The sequence below is a fragment of the Phodopus roborovskii genome, unplaced genomic scaffold (genome assembly GCF_943737965.1).
Source record: "Phodopus roborovskii unplaced genomic scaffold, PHOROB, whole genome shotgun sequence".
NCBI lineage: Eukaryota > Metazoa > Chordata > Mammalia > Rodentia > Cricetidae > Phodopus > Phodopus roborovskii.
The window spans coordinates 9,170,694-9,189,353 of record NW_026126598.1 but is presented as its reverse complement, the minus strand read 5'-3'; the positions used below and the strand labels follow the sequence as shown (position 1 = coordinate 9,189,353).

At 48.0% G+C, this 18,660-nt stretch overlaps 1 protein-coding gene across 13 annotated transcripts in view; it reads left to right on the top strand.

Moving 5' to 3' along the window:
• The window catches only part of Gtf2i (general transcription factor IIi), an 82,067-nt gene extending 69,566 nt beyond the window's left edge, over positions 1–12,501 (top strand). For all 13 annotated transcript variants that reach the window (XM_051204861.1, XM_051204860.1, XM_051204856.1 and 10 more), the window contains 14 exons: positions 162–220; positions 571–645; positions 1,865–1,966; positions 2,729–2,794; positions 3,039–3,222; positions 3,942–3,997; positions 4,209–4,289; positions 5,625–5,708; positions 5,862–6,045; positions 7,246–7,274; positions 9,162–9,203; positions 9,812–9,853; positions 10,409–10,481; positions 11,411–12,501. In XM_051204861.1, the coding sequence (XP_051060818.1) occupies positions 162–220; positions 571–645; positions 1,865–1,966; positions 2,729–2,794; positions 3,039–3,222; positions 3,942–3,997; positions 4,209–4,289; positions 5,625–5,708; positions 5,862–6,045; positions 7,246–7,274; positions 9,162–9,203; positions 9,812–9,853; positions 10,409–10,467 (1,063 nt within the window). In that variant the 3' untranslated portion in view covers positions 10,468–10,481; positions 11,411–12,501. The remainder of the gene's footprint in view (positions 1–161; positions 221–570; positions 646–1,864; positions 1,967–2,728; positions 2,795–3,038; positions 3,223–3,941; positions 3,998–4,208; positions 4,290–5,624; positions 5,709–5,861; positions 6,046–7,245; positions 7,275–9,161; positions 9,204–9,811; positions 9,854–10,408; positions 10,482–11,410) is intronic.
• Positions 12,502–18,660: the final 6,159 nt, after the last annotated feature.

Genomic DNA, 18,660 nt, shown 5'->3' with positions numbered 1-18,660 from the left:
GCAGTCCTGGGGATCCAACACCCTCTTTGACTTCCAGGGGAGCACATGGTGGACAGACAGACAGACATACAGGGAAAACACCAATACATACCTGTTTATTTTTTAGAAATAGTTCTGGCTGTTTGCTGTGTGTAGAGTGACTCACTGTATGTTCTTTCTAGGCCTGAGCTAGTTGTGTCCTACTTGCCTCCTGGGATGGCTAGCAAAGTCAACACTAAAGGTAAGAGGTAGCACCTCAGGTCATGAATACATTACTTTTCTTTGCTACTGTTCCTATGTCACCTGGGCCATACCCCATTGTCACCATGGGCCTTTGGGTTATTTCTTTGCTTTTAAGCTGTTTGACTTATTGCATCTCTTTCTTTCTTCTGTTTTCTGGCCATCTCAATGGAAGCTGATATTTGCATCCTCCTTTGTTCATGTGGAGGTTACATACACTTCCATTTAATGCATCAGGTTTCTTTGAAAGGAACCAAACTGTATGACCGTATTTAATACTCAGCTTTCACAGAGTACCTTCTGTGGCTTTTCACAAAGCTTGTAAAGGTAATCTTGCACCTTGCCTTCCAGCATTGCAGTCCCCAAAACGACCACGAAGCCCTGGGAGCAACTCTAAGGTTCCTGAGATCGAGGTCACTGTGGAAGGTGAGCTGTACCACATTTTCTCTTCACTCTTTACAGTTGTGTGGACTTGGTAACTTCTCTGCCTTTTATGTCTGAAAACACTTGATGGTAAAGTTAGGATTTTTTTTTATGGTTTTTCAAGACAAGAGTTTCTCTGTCACAGTCCCAGCTGTCCTGGAACTCACTTTGTAGACCAGGCTGGACTCGAACTCATTGAGATCTGCCTGCCTCTGCCTCCCAAGTGCTGGAAGTAAAGGCTTGGGCAACCACCACCCAGCACATATTTTTTTAATGCATGAGTGTGTGCGTGCATGTGTGTGTAGGTGTTCATTGTTACAGGCCATCTCAGATGTCACCCTCAGGAACACTGTTCATGTGCTTTTGATGAAATGCATTTATAGGTGGTTTGATTAGCAGCGTGCTTACTTATCTTCTCTTCCAGCCTCTGCTGTAGGGCTGTCAACTTTGGAAGTTCATAGTCTAAGATGACTGACACAGTAACAGGCAGTGGTCCTGAACCCTGAAACATTGTTTCCAAAGGAAACAACTACCTAGGGGGCACCTGGGCCTTTGATCCGTGTATGCTCTCAGTCATCCCTACGGTCATTTGCATAGAGCCCATTTTCTCAAAGAAAAGGTAAAAGGTTAAGTGTTAGTAAATAATGCAGCCTGGGTACCAGAGCAAACACCCCTGAGGAGCAGTGGCCCACAGGAAAAACAGACTTCTTTGCTGTTTTTAGAGAAGATCTGAGAAGGGTGACTTGTCCCCAGGAATCACTTGTAGAGTGCATGTGATGTTCCCTTTAGTCAAAAGACTTCACCTAGAAGCCAAGTCAAACCCAGGCCGAGCCCAGGTGACCTGAGCAACATCAGCAGTAAGGGATGGACGATGCTACATCAGCCTGAGGTTTCATCCTAAGGGTCTGGTTCACAGGGATGACACTGCCTTTGGTCTCCTTGAGGCAGGGACATGGGAGCCTCTTCCCCTGGATGACAGATGTGTTAAGTGAGTGCTGACATGCAAAGCCGCAGCCTGCTTGGGTGTTTTGTTCCCATTTGTGCTTGGTCTCAGGTGCCCTTTGACATCTGTTGCCAGGATCCTAGGGAAAACTGAGTTGCTGAGTTTAGGTTCAGGACGGGTAGGTGTGTAGGTGTGTGTGTGTGTGTGTGTTGTATTTTCTGGCACATGCTAACCAACAGTGAGCAAAGTGACTGTGGTTTGCCTTTGAATTTTCTCTAGGCCCCAACAACAACAGTCCTCAAACCTCCACTGTTCGAACTCCTACCCAGACCAATGGTTCAAATGTTCCCTTCAAGCCTCGAGGGAGAGAGTTTTCCTTTGGTAAATACATGTTATATTTTTCTTAATTTCAGCATTTCAAGTAAAGAATTAGTGTGCCGTGTCAGGAGGACAGTGGTTTTCCTTGGGTGAGTCAGTATGTGTCAGATATTAACATGCAGCAAAAGCTGGGCTGCCTGCCTGTGCTCTGGTGTGAGTCTTCCTGTAGGCCCTGTGCAGAGTGTGTACCCCAGCTGTGCCTGAGGCCTGCATGTGCCCAGAGCCATAGCTGGTATGTGGTAGACACTGTAACAGGCCAGGAGAGGTCCTTTGTCCTTCATTTCAGCATAGGTCAGAGTGTTGGTAATCCAATCTTAACAGTTTGGTATAGTTATGTGAGGATTGGAGGACAGGCAAGGCAGCCATATTTAAAACCTGTTCCTTATATAAAGACTTAGAATCATGTATGTATACATGATGTGAAAGGAGTAAAACTTTCTATGGGACATGGATGCATTAGTGGGCCAGGGGAAAGGGACAAGAGCTTATGCAGTGCACAGAGGTACTCTAAAATGTCCTCTGTCACAAAGTGACACAGTGCACGTGAAGGGAGCAGCCTGCTCTGCGTTCTCCTGTACTCTGTAAAGCCACAAAATAAATAGGAGGGGAGGTGAAGCCAGGGTTTGGGTGTGCTCCTTTAGTCCCAGCACTCGGAAGGCAGATAGTGAACAAAGAAACTACTCAGTCAGTGCAACGCTAAAGTAAGAAGTTCTTGCCCTTCCTCGGGGGACCCTTTGCTGACTGGTGGCTGCTCTCTACTCACAGAGGCCTGGAACGCCAAAATCACAGACCTGAAGCAGAAAGTGGAAAACCTTTTCAATGAAAAATGCGGTAGGTTTGTTCACAAGCATTGAGTGTGAAGTAGTTCTCTAATAATTGGTCTAATTTGCTGTTGAGATGTCTTTGGAAATGTGTGGGTGTCAGCCTTCCATTTCTACCCATTTTACTATCAAGAATTCCAAGAACACTTTCAAATTTGATCTTTCAAGTAAATAAGGATTTGTAGCTGCTGTTAGAATGTTGCAAATGGCTTTCCTAAGTTGTTCTACCAAATTGAGTGTGTCATGTGTTACAGGGGAAGCTCTTGGCCTTAAACAGGCTGTGAAAGTGCCATTTGCATTGTTTGAGTCCTTCCCAGAAGACTTCTATGTAGAAGGCTTACCTGAGGGAGTGCCCTTCCGAAGACCATCCACATTTGGCATTCCAAGACTGGAGAAGATACTCCGGAACAAGGCCAAGATAAAGTTCATCATTAAAAAGTGAGGATCTTCGGTGGAGAAGGCGTCCAGGGGCTGCCTTCACAGTGCGGTGTTCTGGGTTGAAATAGCTCTTCACAGGGCTAAGTTATTGGATGGAGAGACAGCTCAGTATTAAGAGTGCTTGAGGACCTGAATTCAGATGCCAGCTCTCTCAACAAGCTGGGGGGTGGGGGTGGGGAGCCTGTGACCATAGTGCTTGGAGGTTGGGCAGGGGCAGAAGGATTGTTGGAGCCTGCTGCCTGGGGTGGTGAATATGAGCTGCAGGTTCTAGGAGAGATCCTGTGTGAAAGAAATAAGAGTAATATAGGACACCTGAAGCCCCCCTCTGACCTCTGCACACACAGGCTTGTGCACCAGCACGCATGTGAACATGCCATGCAGCATGGGCCTTTTTGTTTGTTTGGAGGCAGGGAGGGAGTTACATACATGCTCTTCATGTGTGTACCCAGGCTGCAGGTGTGGGCGTTGCCTATTTCTGCTCTTGGGTCTCATGCTGATCTCAGTACGTGCTCTCCCCTTGGAAAGAGGATGGCAGCGACACTGGGGTGGCCAGAGAAGGTCCAACAGCAGTAGAGGCTGGTGTGATCGGTCTGCTTGGGCACAGGTTGCTTCCAAGTGTGGCACGTGGTTTGCCAAGCTGCAGGCCCCAGCACACTGCATCTTCCCTGTGTGCCTTGCTCTGGGTTAACCAGCCCATGCCTTTTTCCTCTTGCTTATAGACCTGAGATGTTCGAGACGGCCATCAAAGAGAGCACCTCTTCCAAAAGCCCTCCGAGTGAGTGTCCTCTGAGAGCAGCACATGGCAGCTTGGCTCTTGGGTTCTAGTCGTCAGTTCTAGAGCGGCAAACGCTGTGCACAGTGTTGCTCTGCAGAAAGATGGGGCCATCAGAAAGACTACCATCTTTAGTGTCTTACTGGAATACAGCCAGCATAGAAGTACCTGCCCTACTTTTGTCTAAACCCTAATCTTTTGTTTTTGCTTTCAGGGAAGATAAACTCATCACCCAGCGTTAATACTACTGCATCAGGCGTGGAAGACCTTAACATCATTCAGGTGACAATTCCAGGTATGATTTCTGCCTGCATCGTGGAGTCTTCTGGACTCCAGAATCCTTCAGGGACAGCTCTCATAGTGCAGTGTCTTGTGTGCTTCGCCAAAAGCCTGGCTGCACAGTGCCGGACCTAAATTCAGCCCTGCTCACTACACCATGTCTCTGTTCTTCAATAAGTCTGTGGGGGCTGGAGAGATGGCTCAGGGGTTAAGAGCATGGGCTGTTCCTGAAGACTTAGGTTTGATTTCCAGCATCTGCATGATGGCTCACAATTATTTATAACTACACTCCCATGGGACCTGACACTCTGTTGGCTGCTTTGGGCATTGGGCACACACATAGTGCACAGGCCAAACACCCATGCATATAAAAGAAATCTTTATAGCTAGGTGGTGATGGCACATACCTTTAATTTTAATCTCTTAAGTTTGAGGACAGCCAGAACTACTCAGGGAGATCCTGTCTTGAAAAAACTAAGATTTCTTTAATAAACAGTCTGTATGAAACAGCAAGGATGTTCGAGTTGTATCCTCTTAAATTGGTTTTAGAACATTTTTTATTTTTTCCTTTTTTTAAACTTTATGATTATTCTTTTTGTCTTGGTGATGTCATAATGTGGAAATACTCCCTCACACTCCTTTTTTTTTTTTTTTTTTTTTTAAAAAAGGACAGACTGTCTTAGAACTTGTTTTGCAGACCAGGCTGGTCTAAAACTCCCAAGTGGTGGGAATACAAGGCGTGCATCACCAACACCTATATAATTCTGGCTGGCTTGGAACTCAGAGATACACCTGTCTCTGCTTCTTGAACACTGGAGTTAAAGGTGTCCATTACCATGCCTGGCTTAAAAATCCTTTTTAAAAGGTGAAAGATGTATATGATCTGAAGAGAAACCGGAGCCCCATCCCCACAAGCTTTTCTACCACCCAGCAGTCATTAAAATCTAGCTCTGTCCACTTGTATCCCTCTCCTGTCTTCCCCATCCTGATATTCCAAAGACCCATACGTGCTGTCCACACACACCCCCGAGTCCCAGCGCTTTTCCCTGCACATGAGGCCTTTTTTTTATATATTTAGTTTGAAGCTGTTAAAAACTTAATTTTTAAAAAAAGAAGGCTGGAGAGATGGCTCAGTGGTTAAGAGCATTGCCTGCTTTTCCAAAAGTCCTGAGTTCAATTCCCAGCAACCACATGATGGCTCACAACCATCTGTAATGAGATCTGGTGCCTTCTTCTGGCCTTTAGGTATACAGACAAGCAGAATACACTCTACGTAATTAATAAACCTTTCTAGAAAACATATGTCAGTCCCATGCAAGTACACTCACTCTCATCTTTCCTCTTGTCTTAGATGATGACAATGAACGACTGTCCAAAGTTGAGAAGGCCAGGCAGCTGCGTGAGCAGGTCAATGACCTCTTCAGTCGGAAGTTTGGTAAGTGTTGTCTTTGGGAGTTCTGTGCTAAGAAAACATTAGATTTGGATGGCACACTTGACGACCAGGGTCAATATTTCATAAAACAGCACTTTAGTGATTGCTTTGAAGGTGACGGTCACACTGGGCCCTGTGCTGTTTGTCTTGCTGCAGGCGAAGCTATTGGGATGGGCTTCCCTGTGAAGGTTCCCTACAGGAAGATCACCATCAACCCCGGCTGTGTGGTGGTCGACGGCATGCCCCCTGGTGTGTCCTTCAAAGCCCCCAGTTACCTGGAGATCAGCTCCATGAGAAGGATCTTAGATTCTGCTGAGTTTATCAAGTTCACTGTCATTAGGTGAGAGCGCCCTGCTTAGTCTTTTCCCAGAGTACAATTGTGTGGAGTTGGCAGAGAAGCGGATGGGTAACGAGATGACAGGCACTGTTTTGTCAGGGCTGGAATCACCAGGCCAGTGTTGTGCTGAGCTGTCACACTCAGCTGCTGCTGACTGTTTTGGACAGTTCCACTGGATCCCTAGGTGGCTTGTCCTCAGATCCACAGAGATTCTCTTCCTTCCCAAGTTCCAGGATTACAGGTGTGGGCCCCCATGTATCAGCTGCTACAACGCAGCCCAGGCTGAACTTGACCTCTGTCTTCCTGCAGGGTTTCTAGATGTACACTGTGCCTTAAACTCTATTCTCCAGTGGTTGGTTTGAAACGGTCTCAGTATGTGTCCCTGGCTGTGTGTAGACCAGGCTGGCCTCCTCCTTCCAAACGCTGGGATTACAATTGTGTGTACCACCTGTCCAGCAGCTCTCCATTTCTCATGGCCTGTTTATCTTTTAAAATATGGTTACATCCAACTGCTGACATTTTATGGCTGCTTTCTCATGACAATGAAACACCAGTAACGGAGCCTATAAAACCTAAAGTAGCTGTTAATTACCACAAAATGTGGCTGTGGCCTTCCTGGCAGTCTGATGATAGACCTGTCATTCTGTCCTGACTGCTCCTTTGACACTCCCAGCCAGCCAGCTACCCCACCCCACCTCCCAGTGAGGAGCAGTTTTGTTTTCTTTCCACTTTAATGGAACCTTTTTTGGGGGTGGGGGGAAGTGGGGTTGGATGGTGTCTCACTATGTGACTGGTTTAGAACTCACTGTGTAGACCAGGATGGCCTTCAACACTCAAGAGACCGATTGTCTCCGCTTCTTATGGGCTGGGATGAAAGGCTTGTGTCACCATGCCTGGCCTGGTATGGCATTTTCTAGAGGTGAACTGCATATACTATACATATACTATATCGATAACTAGTCACATAAAACATATGTACACATTACATGTGACTAGTTATAAATAACTGACATATATTGTATATGATACATACTAACAGCACTACTGGAGTCATTGTTACAGATGTATTAGTCATTTCATATGCATCTTAATGTCTCTTCCATAGGGTTATAAAGTAGGACATAAGTGGCATAAATTAACCAAGTAAGCAAATGTTCTTATAAAATGAAAACATTACATTATACAATTCTTTTTTCTCTTTAGACCATTTCCAGGACTTGTGATTAATAATCGTGAGTATTTCATGAAGCTTTGTTTCTCAGGATTTGAATGCATGTGGGTGTGGGTGTGGGGGCGGTGCAACCTGCAAAATAACACATTATATCATCCATCCTTCAGTGCTCTGCCTATTTGTGAAATTGGTCATGTTGCTTGACTTCCCTCATCCTCACTTAGTCAGAAAATGGTAACTCAGGGGGAGGTTGGGTGGAGACCATTCTTAAAGGGCTCATTACAAGGAGGACTTCACTAGCTCTTGCCGCCTGAATAAAGCTCCATTATGCAGTCACAATGCTAAAGTTCAGGAGAGTTACAGGCCACAAAAGTGCTGGGCATGGTGGAGGAAAACCTGCAATTCCAGTGCTTGGGAGGCAGAAGCAGGAGGATCAGGCTAGAGTTCAAAACCAGCCTGAGCCACTGAGCCCCTGTCTCCAGGTGAAGAAGAGCTGATGATGGCTCTGCTGGCACAGCGTGCTGCACGGGCCCGGTGACCACTTCCACTGCCTGGACCCACATAGACGTAGAAAGAGATCAACTCCAGAGTTGTCCTGTGCCTTCACACACGTGTTGTGGCGTGCAAGCTCCCACAAAAATGGAAATTTTTACTTGTTGGATCTCCCTTGGAAATTTCAGTTCATCTTTTTTTTTTTTTTTTTTTTTTTTTTAAGACAGGAAGACAGAACTTACGTGTCTGTCATCCTGGCTGACCTGAAACTTACATAGACCAGGTTAGCCTTGACCTCGACGATCCATCTCCTGAGTCCCACATTAAAGGTGTATACCATCTCGACCTGCTCTCCTGTCTATAGGATTTTAATTAACATCATAGTTTGTATTTGGAACCCACTGTTCATAGATTCCTCTGTACGATACTCAGCTTTTTTTTTTTTTTTTTTTTAAAGATTGTTCTGCATGTGTCCCTGAAGGCCCGAAGAGGGCACAAGATCTCATTACAGATGGTTATGAACCACCATGTGGTTGCTGGGAATTGAACTCGGGACCTCTGGAAGAGCAGTCAGTGCTCTTAACTTCTGAGCCAGCTCTCAGCTTTATTCTTGTCCTTCTAGAGGACTCTGATTTGAGTTATGGTGGCATCTATTAGGACCACTAGCTGTTGCTTTTTGGGGGGCCCGGCACCCAGCTACCAAGTAAATCACGCATAGTCTTATTCTTTATGAATGCCCAGCCTTAGCTTGGCTTATTTCTAGCTGGCTTTTCTTATCTTAAATTACCCCATCTATCGTCTCTGGGCCTTTATCTTTATTTCTGTATACCTTTCTTTACTTCTTTCTGCATGGCTTGCTGTGTAGCTGGGTGCCTGGCCCCTGATGTCCTCCTCTCTGATCTTGCTCCTCCTTTTCTCCCAGATTTCTTCTATTCTGCCTAGCAGCCCCACATTTCCTTTCTCCTGCCTTGCTATTGGCCTTTCAGCTCTTTATTAGACTATTAGACTATCAGGTGTTTTAGGCAGGCAAAGTAACACAGCTTCACAGAGTTTTAAGCAAATGCAATGTAAAAGAATGTAGCACATCTTTGCATCTTTAAACAAATGTTCCAGAGCATAAACAGATGTAACACGCCTTAAAATATTCTACAATTAGTGTTCTTTTTTTCTTCCCCCTTTTCACTTATTTGTATGTGGGGTCCTGGGGTACTCAGATCTTGCCATTTCACATGCAGTGGTCAGAAAACAATTTGTGACAGTCATTTCTCTCATCTTACGTGGCCCAGAGTTTGAACTCAGGTTGTCAAGTTTGCAGCGGCACCCTACCTGCAGAGTTGTCCTGCCAGCTCTCCTCCATTCTTGTGCTGAGATGCACAGTTGAAACATGAGCATAGGAATGGTCAGATGTCACATGTGTCGGTAATTACGTCATCTAAACTGTCCCGTTTCGTTGCAGAGCTGGTTGATCAGAATGAGTCCGAAGGCCCTGTGATACAAGGTAAGAGACACATACCACCCTATTTCATGATTGCACCAAGCCCTGGTTCATACTGTACCCACTTAGTCACAGTGCACACCTGCACACACTCAAACACAGTTGGTTTCTTCCTTTCTTGCCATAACTAAAGGCCAGTAAACTTATGGAGACTTGGGCTCCTACCTGGTAACTGGACCACAGACCATGTAAACCCATGATCCCAGATCATTCGTGGTGTCACGATGCTCAAGTCCAGTGACCTAAAATAAAACATCAGCATGAGAAAGCTGCCTGTTGGTGTGTGCACACACACACATGGAGGCTTGGACTGCAGAGATGTCTCAATGGTTAAGAGCACTCACTGGTTGATCTTCAGAGGCAGCTGATTCAGCTCCCAGCACCTGGATTACAGCTGTTAATAATCCTAGCTCTAGGGCCTCTGAAGGCACAAGACCTGTCCATGGTACTGACAAAATAACCAAATAATTACACTAAAAAAAGTTGGCAGGCTATTTCCATCATTGGGGCTTTCTCCTTCCTTTTTCTCTTCCTCTCCTTCTAGGCTCTTTAAATAATTTAAAGCAACCTTTGAAAATTGTCCAAATGAGACTTGATGTGTTTCTCTTTAGAATCCGCTGAGGTGAGCCAGTTGGAAGTTCCAGCAACAGAAGGTAAGGGCTGTACAGCTCCCATTGTACAAGTCTGGAATGACTTTGGTGCTTAGACCAGCATGTTTATTTTGTGTTGTTTTTTTAATGTGTATGGGTGTTTTGCCTTCTTATTATCTGGAGACCATATGTATGCAGTACCCTAAGGAAGTCAGAAGGGGACATCTGACTCCCACCCCCTAGAAATAGAATGATTGTAAAGCTCTGCAAAGCTGTTGAGAATCAAACTCGGTCGCCTAGTGCTCTTTACTGCTGAACCATCTGTCTAGCCCCAAGCGGATAGACTTCTCCCTGTTCTGTGGAGACTCTTGGCAGGTTTACTCTGTTCTCCCTGTGTGGCTCTGCTGGCTAAATTCAAGATCCCTATAGCCTAGATGGGGCATGGCCATAAGCGCACACAGAGCAATGTGGAATCTGCTTGCAGATGAACACTTGGTTCCATAACAAAAACCCATTGGAGGATTCCAGGCAGATCGTAGGTTTGTGGAGCTTCCTTTACAGGCAAGCAGGGTTGCATCGGCAGTGTAGCTCATTGTCACCCTTTTCCTCCTCCCTTAGAAATTAAAGACTCTGATGGGAGCTCACAGATCAAGCAGGAGCCAGACCCCACGTGGTAGACTGCGTCTCCAAGGTAAGAGCCTCTCCCCAAGCGCCCTTCGTCCATACTTGCCTGCAAAAGCAGGTACCACTCCTGCTTTAGCAGAGTGCAGGTCAGCTGGGAGGTGCAGGCCAGAGTTTTTCTCACTTGAAGATGCAGAAGTACTGAGCTTGGGGACACAGGTAGAGGCAAGTATCTCTCTCATGTACTCCAGGCCAGCAGAGTGACATAATGTGGCCCTGTTTGGGGGTAGGAAGTGGGTGGTAATGTACAAGTATCCCCTTTAGAAGAGACATTTTGAATCTTTTGTTGCTGACTTGCACTGTGTGGCCCAGCCCCTGATAGGATTATCTGTAACCAGCCTGTCTTCTGCCATATGGCACATGGGGTTTGCCCAGTGTTGGAGTCTGCTCCAGCAAGTCAGCCGGGTTACCTGAGTAGGGGGTATGAAGATTTGGAAAAGAAACACAGGATAGGTTCGGGAGGACTGTCCATGCTTTTCAGCACATTGGACAGCCTTGAGTTTTAGACCCCTGCTTCTACACTTAGAGGCAAAGCAGAACAAAGAGCAGCATGCTCAGTTAACCAGCTCCCTGCACTGTCCTTGAATAGAGGGGCATCCAGGTTCACTATCATGTGAGTCCTGCTAGCAGCAAGCTGCTTCGTTCCCTGTCTCTGTGCCTTTTGTTAGCATCAGAAGCTTGTCTCAAGGAGACCAAAACAAGCAAGCTTGAACTCTAATGTCTTATAAGTCAGAATAGACTCCAGGTGGAAACTGAGTCACTGTGGGCCCCCACAGCCCAGCTCATGTTCTCTATGTGCCCTTCCCTGTCAGGCCACAGACCCATCTTTCACAACTGCATTTGAGCCTGGTACTTTTATCAGATATCAGTAGGGTGTGTGGCAAGATTTGTCTTGCTTCTGGCGTCCGGTTGACCTACTGCTTGCTTTTTTTTCTCCAGTTCAGCTTCCAGTGTGAGTGGGGGAGAAGAAGCTTTCGGACCCGCCCTGCCAGCTCTGTAATATACTTGTATAACAGAAATACCTTCTATACAAACCTTCTTTTCTACTTCTAGATAGAAATGTCTACTTTCTCAGCAGTTCTGTGAATTGAACTACACAGCGTGATGAGATGCGCGTGCCTGGCTGGTTTGGGAATGCACTAGAAGGATTTCACAGCAGTGCTGGAAAGAGACAGGGAATGGCAGGGACAACTCTTAGATTTTTATGCATTGGGCAGAGCCTTGGGCTGCGGTGCGTATTCCAGTCAGTGGAGATATTCCTACTGGGTATCTTGGCTTCCGCAGCGAAGAAAACCTCTGTGCTAGGCAGTGCTTTAGTTTTTCTATTGAAAATCATTTCTGTGATCTTGCACTCGGCTCTCCTTCCTGCCTGAGGGAGGGATGCTGTCTGTCCGTCTGACTAAGCCTTTGCCTAAGCTCCATCATGGTTCCTCTGTTTTCACTGTAATTAAAAGCAAGGCCAGCAGGCTCACCCGACGGCCAGTGATGAGCAGCGCAGCCAGTGTCTCCGCGTAGAGAGGACATTCTCAGAGCCTCTTTCACCCTTACTTTGCAGCAAGTAAATATCTGGGTGTACCCTGAAGGTCGGAGGTCAGGTATGCATGCTTTAACTGCTGGATGACTAAACCCTCCCCAGCTGGGCCCCACAGTGGCCTGGGGTGCTCTGGGGCACAGCTCTGGGTGGAGTCAGGCTGGGCTGTGGGTCTGCCTGGTTGGTTAGTCTCTAGCCACCTGTCTGGCCGAGGTGCCACTGTGGGGAGTGGGGCAGGCAAGCTCTTGTGCACCTCTGTGTCGTGTTCACACCCTCTGGGCCTGGAAGTGGAGTCTCACAGGTGATGCAGTTGTATAAAATTAACAGCTCTCTCTCAAGGTAGAGGATGGGATGGCACAGTTCTCAGTAGCAGCACCACGATGTTCACAATGGGAAATTATATCACACGGTAGCAGAGATAGGCATTTTTATGTGTTCCTTATATTTTACCTCAAATTGTAGATATAGGGTAATAAATAAAATCCATCCATGCCTTTCACGTGCTGTCTTCCTGAGTGTCTGGGGTGTGGTGTGTGGGCTGGTGGCAGGCAGTAGGGGACAGATGGGATGCTGTTGTCCCTAGTGTTTTTGAAGAAGTCACTGGTTTGTCCCAGAGCTGTACCCAGCCCCTACCCTGCTTGCCTGTGTTGAAGACAGAACTCTGAGGCAAAATCTACACCACATGGGGGCTGCGGGGATGGACGTTTCTTAGTCCCTGCACCTAGAAGCTATCTGCTGCCCAGAGCAAAGGAAGAACCAGAAGATGGTGCCCCCCACCCCAACTCAGGCTGCAGCCACCCAAGGGTGTGAGGGGGTGGCAGCTGTGCTGGCTCCCATGGTACTTAGTGTTCTCTGTACTTGCCTCATCCCTGGGGGCCAAAGAGGGGTGAATGCCAGCAGGGGTGTGGCAGCTGTCATGGTAACAAGAGATGCAGGAGCTCCAGCCAGGAGGGAGAGTCCTTGTTCCTTCTGAGATCCTTCAGACCGTTCTCTTTGGCCCTTAGTGGGTAGCACATGGTTGCAGGGCAGTGCTGCTCAGTGGATGCTACACACCGACAAGTAGGAGTGTCCCTGCAGTGAGCCTTGAAGCCAGCTGGAACTGCTGAAACTGGAGATCTTGGTGGCAGTAGTGAACAGTCAGATGAGAACTTGGAAGGCCCAAGTGGAGAAGGGCCCCGTGTGAACAGCAGTTGAACGTGGGTCAGTCAGTCCTGAGCGATGGGCGAGCGCCATTCTGAATAAAAAATCTAAAGAGAAAAAAGGAGCTGCTCATCTGGGGCAGCCAGGAAGCAGTGGGTGAGGCTGAGCTGATGCTTTCAGGGGCACACCCCTTTAGCACCCACCCTCCCCCCAGACCCCTCCTCAGCTTCTGCCCTTCCAGTGGCTCCAAGGCTGAGGCCATCCTCTCACCGTGTGGACCTTTGGAGACACTACCTATGTCATAGCACACAACAGACTGTCCCCCTGGGCCAAACACACAGCTTGTTTACAAGTAGGTGGCATAACGGCGACCTGTGCCGGGGAGGCTGGTAGAGGATGAACACCGTGGTGATGGGAGTGGAGGTCCTGGTCACCAGTTCTCATGGCCTGGGATGCAGTCAGTCAGTGGAGTGCTGCTGACACATGCTAGGAAGCCTGGGTTCTGTTCCGGTAGTGCAGGGGCGGGCGGGGCGGGCGGGGCGGGGCTCCAGGTCTTTGAGCCTGGTTGCCCAGCTGCCCTGCTGTCTAGCCATCTGATCTCACACCTAGTGGGGTGGCCCCTCACCTGCCCCACCTACACTTGTGCACTGTGGTCTGGTTTTGAGGAAGGCCAAGTGCGGGAAGTTCAACTGACACAACGCCTGATTTGTAAGGTGTTTCCTGCCGCAGAGGGAACGAAAACAAGCCTTGTAGTTTTTAATTTAACTTGTACACCACTTCCAGGCAGCCGAAACTGCCCCAACTGTTGCGAATAAATTGTCTTCACTTGAAGGGCTTGATGGAGGCCAGCAGGTACAGCCACCCATGGTAGATGAGGCCATTTGATGCACTTAGTGATTGTAGGCGGGAGACCAAGACCCATTTCTGCCTCCTAAACAAAAAAACTCAGCAGGTGTTCAACGTTTCAAGTTGAAAGCCAGGTATAGCAGCTCAAGCCTGTCAGGAGACCATGGCAAAAGAATCAGGAGTTCAAGGCTAGTTGGCTACATACAGGAGACCCTCTCCAAAAAAAACCATGAAAGGGGCTGGAGAGATGGCTCAGTGGTTAAGAGGACCTGAGTTCAAGTCTCAGCATCCATGTAACAGCTCACAACTATAACTCCAGTTCCAGGGGACCCAGCACCCGTGGAAAAACACCAAAGCAGATAAAATAAACAGTGATAAGATTCTTTGACCTGAACTTGGGTGGAGAGGCCTGTGATTCCACCCCTCTGGGAGGCAGGGACAAAAGTCCAGTGGCCCACACTCGGGGCTCCAGGATATTGGAACCTTGTGCCTTGGTGACTTGCTGCATCCCACTGAGGAGTGGCTTCTGTCCTTCGGAGAGTCTGGTGGGCCCTTTGAGTACAGTGTGAGATGGTGTGCCCCACTCCTGACCCACACCCCATCTAAGTCACATTGTGAAGCCCACTCTATGCTGTGGGGAATTCTCTCCTTCCCGCCCAGAAGCCTCTCCTCTGTGGGTGACTGCCTGCATTCTCCTGGCTAGAAGAGCTGGGAATGCTTTTGCCTTGGATGAGCTTGCTCCTGGAGACAAGAGTCTGGGACACAGAGCCTCGACCAATATAAGAGAACTCACTTTACACACCTGGCCATAGCTTCCCAATTCATTCATTCATTTAATGTGTATGGGTGTTGTACACCTATGTGGATGTCTGCACTGAGCCTAGCTTCCAAAGCCAGAAGACATTTAATTCTGTGGAATTAGAGTATTCTGGGACTTGAACCCAGCTCCTCTGGAAAAGCAGTTAATGCTCTTAACCATGGTGCGTCTCTCCTATTCACCTGACAACACCTGTTCTACTTCACTACTTTAAGACTCAGGGCTAGTAGCCAGGCATTGGTGGTACATACCTTTAGTCCCAGCACTCGGGAGGCAGAGGCAGGTGGATCTCTGAGTTTGAAACCAGCCTGGTCTACAGAGCTAGTTCCAGGACAGCCTCCAAAGCTACGCAGAGAAACCCTGTCTTGAAAAACAAACAAAAAAGACTCAGGGCCAGGTGGCACAGGCAGGCCTTTAATTACAGCACTCTGAGAGGCAGATGCAGGCAGATGTGAGTTCGAGGCCAGCCTGGTCTACTAGCTGTTCCAGCTGGTCTGCTAGCTAGGTTTTTTTTACACAGAAAAATCCTGTCTCAGAATACCACCGCCACCCCAAGAGAAGAAACAACTCAGGGCTGACTGAGTTCAGTGCCTAGGACCCACATGGTGAAAGGAGACCACCAACTCCAAGTTTTCTTCCGACCTCCACAATAACTATCAGATGTACATGCTAATCCCCCACCCGACCCCTGTAAATATAAGAAAAAACCTGTTGGCTGGGGACATGGCTCAGTTGGTGGAATACTTGGCGAACATACACAACGCTGTGGGGTCCATCCCCACATAAACCAGGCATGGCTAGACCTTGCCTTTCTAAATGTTACCATCCTGGAGCACATGACCAGCACTTCTGGTGGCCATGGGGGTAAGAATAGACCTTGTCACAGAGCTCATGGGGTGACAGGGAAGCAGCAGGGTGGCCCAGTACAGTCACTTTTAGAAATAATGGGACGTGGCTCAATTGGTGGGGTGTCTGCCTAGTGTTCAAAAACCCCAGGTTCACTCATAAACCAGGTTATCCCAGTATTCAGGAGGTACATGCAAGAGTATCGTCCTTGGGCTAGCTGGGATACATGAAATCCAGCCACAGAGCCATCTATTAACTCCATTTTGTATGCAGTGTCCAGGAAAAGGGAATCTGACTTCACCCAGGGTACACAGTGTAGCTAGAACCCATTGGTAAGTCCATATCACCATGGGTGATGGCAGTGGCGCATGCCTTTAATCCTAGCACTCAGGAGGCAGATTGTCTGAGTTTGACAGTAGCCATGGCTACACAGAAACCCTATCTCAATGATAACCGCCCTGACTCCTGGCCTGAGCACTAACTCTCCACCACTTCCCCCAGTTCCGGCCACCTCTAACATAGTCCATGCTTGCTAATGACCAGCATTTGCCAGGCCTCACCCTTAACCTTATTTGCAGTCCACAAATGGCCAAGCCGCTTTTTAGATGGGGAAACTGGCTAAGGGAACTTGAGGAACATTGCCAAGGGACATACCAGAAGTTCCAGGTAGTCCTGTGGGTGGAGCTGCAGGGCACAATGCCCATAGCCTGGGTCTATTGGAGCCCTGAGAACATGGAACCCTGAGGGGGAGAAGGGAGTCCCCAATGTTGGAGCTGAGGGGTGTCCTGTTGAGGCCTCATGCTCCTCCCCCACCAACAGAGCCCATCTCTTCCCCCCATGTTGCTGAGATAAGTCTCCAAGTAGGCAAAGAGCTAGACAGCAGTGTTTCCGTGAGCCTGCTAGTACACATAGCCCTGCCCCACAGAGCCACAGGCCGAACCACAAAACCCTGTCCACCTTCCCCAGGGTCCTGGGGAAACCAAAGGCCACTGGTCACTCAGCAAGATGCAGCAGAAGGCTGGGCAATAGTGACACACACATATTTTATCCCAGCACTCAGGAAGCAGAGGCAGGTGGATCTCTGTGAGTTCCAGGCCAGCCTGGTCTATAGAGCGAGTGCCAGGACAGTAAGAGCTACACAGAGAAAACCAGTCTCGAAAAAACAAATAAAAATGAAAAAGCAGAACGGGCTTAGGTTAAACATGCCAAGAACAGTGGAAGGCAGTTTGTTTCAATCGGGGGAAAGCCCCATATTCCTTCTGATGGAAGGTCCCTAAGGTCACCTCCCTGTCCCCATCCCCAACAGCAAGCAAGTTTTTATGATGTTGTCTCTACCTAGACTTGGGGATTTCCTGCTTAAGGAAATGGCCAGCCTGGCCTCTGGTTTAAGGGAAGCCAAGTGGCAGAGGGCAGTGGACCCTGTCAAGACATAGACCAAACTCCTAAGGCCTCTGCCTGGCCCAATGGGAAAAGCTCTTGTCGAGCTTATGCCGGCTGACTCCCTGAAATCATACCCCCATTCATTCGTTTGTTCACTCATTCATTCACATCACTCCAAGGCCAATGATTAAAGGATATGGGCCTGAGGGGCTGAAGAGGCACAGCTCAGCATTTAAGAGAGCTTGCTGTTTCCCAGAGGGACTGAGTTCAGTTCCCAGCACCCTCCTGTAGGCTCCAGGTCCAGAGAACCTGGCACCCTTTCCTGGCCTCCACGGGCACTAGCATTCTAGTGGCATGCATTCACACCAAGATGCATAAGCAAAACTAAATCCTTAGCAGGGTTGGGAATGCACGCCTTTAATCCCAGCACTCAGGAGGCAGAGTCAGGTGGAGTTTAAGGCCAGCCTGGTCTACAAATCAAATTCTGGGAAAGCCAGGACTGTTACATAAAAAAAAAAAAAAAAAGCCTGTTTTAAACAAATAAAATAAATAATAAACCTTTATTAATGAACAATATGGGTCTGAGTTTAATTCCAGCTATAACCAGCTACGTATCTCTGTGCCTCAGTTCCCACATCTATGGGGGAAGTAACAGTCCCTACCACTCAAAAGACTGGTCATGAGATGTGACCTTAGGCATAGAACACATCCAAGTGCCAGGTGTGGTGGCGAGGCTGAAGCAGGGAGAGGCTAGCCTGAGCTACAGATACCTTGTCTCTAATCTGAGGCTGTAACTTTGTTAGCAGAGTACTCATCTATCACACAGAAGCCCTGGGTTCCAATCCCAGCCCACTTAAATTGGACATGATGTGCACACTTCTAATTCCAGCACTCAGGAGGCAGGAGGATCAGGTATTCAGGCATATCCTTAGCTAAGTAGTGTGTGAGGCCAGCTGGGGCTATGTGAAACGTCTCTAGAGGAAATACAGAAGGGCCGGACGCAGAACCTCTGACGGCTGACCCTCACCACGAACTTGACTGGATTCATAGTCACCATGGGAACACACCACTGGCTGTTTCCAGAAAACTTTAACTGAAGTTGAAGACCCACGCTGAATGTGGACAGCACCATCATCCCATGGTCTGGGGTCCCAGACTGAATAAAAAGGAGGAAGTGAACTGAGCACCAGCATCCATCTCTCTCTGCTTCCTGACTGCTGCAGATGCCCTGTGACCAGCTGCCTCACGCTCCTGCTGCCAAGCCTTACCCACCATGATGGACTGTACTAAAAAACCCATCCGTCCTTCCTTCAGTCGCTTTATCACAGCAATGGAAAAAGTAGTGGAGGATGGCTGCTCTAATGCCACCATGATGGCTAAATGGCTTTAGGCTGGAGAGATGGCTCAGGAGTTGGGAGCACTGGCTGCTTTTGTGGAAGACCTGGATTTGGTTCTCAGCATCCGCATGGCTGCTCAGAACATTTTACAACTCCCAGTCCTGGGAGGTTCAATGCAGAAGGCATGCTCATCGTGTACAAACATGCCTGAAATCACTCATACACTAAAATCTTTAAAACAGCCATGGCTTTATAATACAAAATAAGTAACGGTTAAGAGCACTGGCTATTC